Source organism: Trematomus bernacchii, unplaced genomic scaffold (genome assembly GCF_902827165.1).
Source record: "Trematomus bernacchii unplaced genomic scaffold, fTreBer1.1, whole genome shotgun sequence".
In the NCBI taxonomy this organism is placed as follows: domain Eukaryota; kingdom Metazoa; phylum Chordata; class Actinopteri; order Perciformes; family Nototheniidae; genus Trematomus; species Trematomus bernacchii.
The window spans coordinates 13466881-13472226 of NW_022987547.1; the positions used below are offsets into that span (position 1 = coordinate 13466881).

General features: G+C 40.9%; 1 protein-coding gene across 1 annotated transcript in view; it reads right to left on the bottom strand.

Annotated features, from left to right (window-relative positions):
* Window positions 1–420: 420 nt before the first annotated feature.
* LOC117476303 (netrin-G2) overlaps window positions 421–5346 on the bottom strand; it is a 78718-nt gene continuing 73792 nt past the window's right edge. Inside the window, exons 7-8 of the mRNA XM_034122713.1 lie at window positions 3981–4115; window positions 421–1833 (exon numbers count right to left, since the gene is read on the bottom strand). Of these exons, the coding sequence (XP_033978604.1) occupies window positions 1610–1833; window positions 3981–4115 (359 nt within the window). The 3' untranslated portion in view covers window positions 421–1609. The remainder of the gene's footprint in view (window positions 1834–3980; window positions 4116–5346) is intronic.

Genomic DNA, 5346 nt, shown 5'->3' on the forward strand with positions numbered 1-5346 from the left:
TCAGCAGGAGAGGACTCTTTAAAGTAGAGACACTACATATTGATATACACCTGAACATCAGCAGGAGAGGACTCTTTAAAGTAGAGACACTACATACTGATATACACCTGAACATCAGCAGGAGAGGACTCTTTAAAGTAGAGACACTACATACTGTTATACACCTGAACATCAGCAGGAGAGGACTCTTTAAAGTAGATACACTACATACTGATATACACCTGAAAATGAACAAAATATGTCCTCTTTAAAAATGAGAAAAATCATCAATCAATAGTCTCTAAGGACTGCAGGGGAATCAATATTATATTTATCCAACAATGGAAAATAATGTATGTAGACCATCACTAACGCTGTGTTTGCAAGTGTCATTTAGATATAAAAGCGCTTTGCAACTTTTATCAGAATAAAATCCTTTATATTCTCTTGACAGGAAAGCAGTTCTTTGTGATTGTCAGACAGGCTGCTGGAATAGTCTGTTTGTAATCATGAACATTCAACACCATGTCAAAAGTGAAGGAAATATGATAAATGGATAACTTGCTCTATTTTCTTTTTACCCCACTGGAAACATTTTTAAAATTACGATGGAATAAGAAAAGAACAAGCAAGAAGGCAAATAACAGTCATATTTACTGCAAGGTTTACACTCAGTGTAATAAACTGCTCATTTAGAATAGTTGTAAATGTCATTTTTTATAATTTATTGTAACTCCAAACAAAAATAATTTCTACAAAAAATATTCAAATAATGTCATATAATATTGATACGTGGTCGATATCTTTTTCTCTCTCTTTTAGACTTCTGACAAGTTAAATTCTGTTAAATTCTGCTTCCTGAATACTGTGTGAAGATTAAATCTCGCTAAGTGTGGCAACAATCACTCATTCCTATAACATCCACAATAGTGACTAAATTCTTTTTTTATAATTTGTAACCCCCTGGATATGATATAATATGTATAATCTCAGCGACTGTCAGTGGGCACATTAGATACAATGACTGAAGATATAATTATTAAAAAAAGAAAAGCAGCAGAAATAGAATAAATGTAAAATCAAGTCTCATCTTCTGAGAGGAAATGAAACCTGGTTAATATACTATGTAGGCCTCAGCAGCGGGATCGAACGCCGTCGAGTGTTCCCACACACACACGTCGGCCGTCAGTCAGGCGGAGGTGACATCCAACCAAGGGAAAAGGAAAAAAGAAAAGGTCCACATGTGTGTAACAGCCATTCCCTTAGAAGTGAAACAGTGGTGACTTAAGTGTTTATGCTTTTTGGTTTGATGCACATTGCTCCAGCTCAGGAATAAAGGGAACAGTGGTTGGTATGATTCCCCCCCCCCTCTTTCCGTCTGCATCTTTTTTCTCTGAGGTCGCTCCTCTTTTTTTCTCACACCTGAGCACACACTCGGTATCATAACAGTCCTGTGAGGTGTGTGTGTGTGTGTATTTATGTGTTTGACAGGGGCTAGTTCGTGTTGTGTGAGTGAGCTTTCTGCGAGTGCTGCAGTGTGTGTTCATCGCGTCCAGGCGGCCCTTCAGACCCCTGGCCTGGCGTACACACACATAAACACACACTCCCTGGTCCGAGGGGGTTTGGTGGCTCAGTGGGGCGTTAACGTGTTCAGCAGGTTTGCTAGCAGGGTGCAGAGCAGCAGGGCGGCCGTGCTGAGGTGCAGGGGGGGGGCGGCGCTGCAGTCTTTGCCCGCCTCGCAGCGGGACTGTTGGCACAGGACCCCCTTAAACTCTGGAGGACAGATGCACTTCTGGTTCTGGTAGCATGTTCCTCCGTTCTGGCACAGGAGCATCTCCTCGTCACAAACGTTAGCTGAGAGGGAGCAGACAGAGAGAGGATCAGAATCAGAATACCTTTGTTCGTCCCACAGAGGGGACATTTACATTGTTACAGCTAAAGTGAAGATGGAGACAAACAATGAAACACTATTAGATAAAGGGCATGCACATAATATTTAAAATGTTATGTATTTTTCCTTGTATCGTGTCTTGATCCCACAATAGAGTATTAATTGTATCGTAGTTAAGGATTTGCAGACGTAAGGCGAATGAGAGATAGGAGTTGGGAATAAAGAGGGCACGGCAAAGTGACAGGCGGTGAAACGATAGCGTGGGCGTAAAGAGCACAAAAGAAAGATGTATGGCAAAGAGAAAGACAGGTGAGGGGAGATAAGGAGGTGTAATGTTAGAAAGAGCATGATGGGAAACAGAGATACTTGGGGAGGGGAGGAATCCAGGGCAAAAAGAACAAAGTAGAAAATAAAGCGGGAGGAAGGAAAGAGGCAAGATGAATTCTCCAGTCTTTGCCTCAGGGACAACAACAGGTAACACCTGCCTTTTTTGTTTTGTCTGTTTTTCTTGAGCCTGCACTTTCTCAGGGTCAAGTAAAAAAATCCTTGTCTCAAAGCCAGCAGAAAATACACTGCACATGCTATATTTGCTAAGTAATGATCGGAGAAAGGAATAGCATCATTACAATTCTATAAAAGGCATTAGGGAGAAACACAGAGGTACTGCAAGAGATACTTGGCCTGAACATTTTCTGTGAGAAAGAAGAAGGGATCAGGCGTGTGTGTGTGTGAGTGTGTGTGTGAGTGTGTGTGTGTGTGTGTGTGTGTGTGTGTGTGTGTGTGTGTGAGTGTGTGTGTGTGTGAGTGTGTGTGTGAGTGTGTGTGTGTGTGTGTGTGAGTGTGTGTGTGAGTGTGTGTGTGTGTGTGTGTGTGTGTGTTGTGTGAGTGTGTGTGTGTGTGTGTGTGGTGTTGTGTGTGTGTGAGTGTGTGTGTGTGTGTGTGTGTGTGTGTGTGTGTGTGTTGTGTGTGTGTGTGTGTGTGTGTGTGTGTGTGTAGGAGGGTCTGTGGGAGATGGTGGATGATGGAGGTAGGCCATTCCCTGTAATGGGGTTAAGGAGTGACAGGGTCATCAATTAAAGGAGTAGCTGATGCTGCTAATGAGCTCCATGATCTATTCCCCCGGGAGGAAAGAGAACATGGGAGGATGCCGAGCTGCAGCCTGTGGCACAGCAACTTCCTGTAAGGCTACTCTGTTGTTCTCCTCTGGATTTCTATAGAGTTGTGAAGTGCCCAATAAAATCATGCCTATTAAAAAAAAGGTTGTTTTTTGGTATCCGGTATTGCAGCTTATCCAAATACCTTCACCCTAAACACTGCACTTCCTCGGGTCCTGAGCAAAACATCTGCCAATTGTGATGTCGATCGGATGAGCCATTGTTGAGGTAAATGACTAATCAATACGTCCCGTACATCTCCGGTCTCTGCCTTCCTCTGTTCTTCACTAATCTGTAGTGAGAGCTTTACCCAGCATGCTGTTCAGCCTTGTAAAAACCTGTCTTATTTTTATTGATACCAATGCTACTATCAATTCTGTTTATCGGTCTAATTCTTTATTGATTGTCTTATTGATTCATAATGAGTTTTCTGTATGGAAACATTAAGTATGCCTGCACAGGATTTATTAAATGAGTCTGAACACAGTTTAGAGTGTCTGCATATAACATTTTAACATGTCAAACTAATGGGAGCAGGGGGACACGTCTCTCCCTGGAGTTAGAGAGGACACATAGAGCGCTAGGAGTCCAGCTAGGACAAATAAGTGTTTGATTATGAACAAATTACTACGTCGAGGTAATTAATGAAAAACACTGCTATTTCTTGATGCAAGTTTCCAGCAGGGTAGATGCAGAGTTTGACACCATGATGCATTAATTTATGCAAAGCTTATCCGTCAAAAGACATGCCAAAAATGTAAAATCAGATCCTTCTTTTTTTACTCAAACAGGACATATCAGGAAGCCTGGGGGACCTTTCTTAAATGCATTCAATACTCTGTAAAACAATCTGTTATTGGTATAGATATCTGAAGTATATATATATATATATATATATATATTAATTTAATAAAATTCCTTGATCCAAATGAAATCAAAGTATAGATGTGACTCACAGTAACAGCCTTGTTTCCAGTAGTATCCGGGCAGACAGTCGTCACACTTGGCCCCCGTGGCCCCGTCTTTACACTGGCAGTAGCCCGTGCCGTTACACCGGTCATGAACAGAACCCATCTGGTTGCAGTTGCACTCTGAAAGAGGAGGGATAAGGAGAGATTTTAAATTCAGATTTGACCTAGAGTTGAATTAAGTTCTGCCTAAACGTGTGCATTTGTATTCAGACCACAGATTTGTCTCTGTATTGATGCCTTTCAGAGCTGCAGCACTGTGTGTCAGGTGGATGTTCATCAAAGTACAAAGGCAGACTTCTGCAGATATTCAGACCTGAAATGAATGCTCTTTTTTTAGCAAGATTTGTTTTGCTTTTTTCAAACCATGCATCTGTTTTCTTCCATAGAACTCCCAGATAATGTGATATGGTGTCTGGAGATATAAACTACTGTAATTGAAAGCATTTTTAAAGCTGTTATTTGATCTTACTGACAGTCAAATCCAGCCTGAAAGAGACTAAAGTCCTTCCAAACAGAAAATCAAATGACAGAGGGGTTTTCACATATATATCATCTGTTGTTTGGGAAACATATCCCATCTAAACAGAACTGCAGGTTATTTTGATCGCAGGATATCTGCTTTCAAAGGCAGGTAGAATAAGTGCAGGGAACATGGCAGTGTTTTGAATAGTTTAGGGAGATGCTGACATCTTTTTTTGTTGTGCTGCATAATTAAACCACCTTAAGGTTCCCTCTGTTGACATTCATATGATGTTTGATAGCTTAAAAAACACAACTTACTCATATTTAATCTCCGAAACGCTTTGAACTCTCCTTTACTACCAATAACACATTGGTAAAAATGTTTTTCTTGCCTTGAAATGCTAACTACTTAATGTGATTCACACTTTAAAACAAGATGACATTGAATTTTAAAGCATCATTTGTATTTCGTGCAAGTTGTGCATCGTTATACATTTATTAATAGATGCTGACTGATATCCAGATCAGTGGTAGCAGATCAGAGGTGGTGAATAACTGCAGAGCTGCACATTTGCATTGCATCTGTCAGTTTGTGATGAATCAAGGGTTTATCTCATAGTCTGATGTTAGCCCATAGCTTGTCTTTCACTGTCAAATTACCTCATTTATAATCAAGTTTGATATCAAATATTAATTGAAGTGAAACAGATTACGCAACCACAGCAATGCAGATGCGATCCGTGTGTTTGTGGGTCAGGATATTGGGATTGCATGTGAGCCGCTGAGTGAATGCGTAGCTGTTTACAAATGCATTAGTGTTTGGGAGGCCCTGCTTTCTCGCTCTAGAGACGCGCAGTGTGAACTGATTTCTGCTGCCATGCTCGCTGTG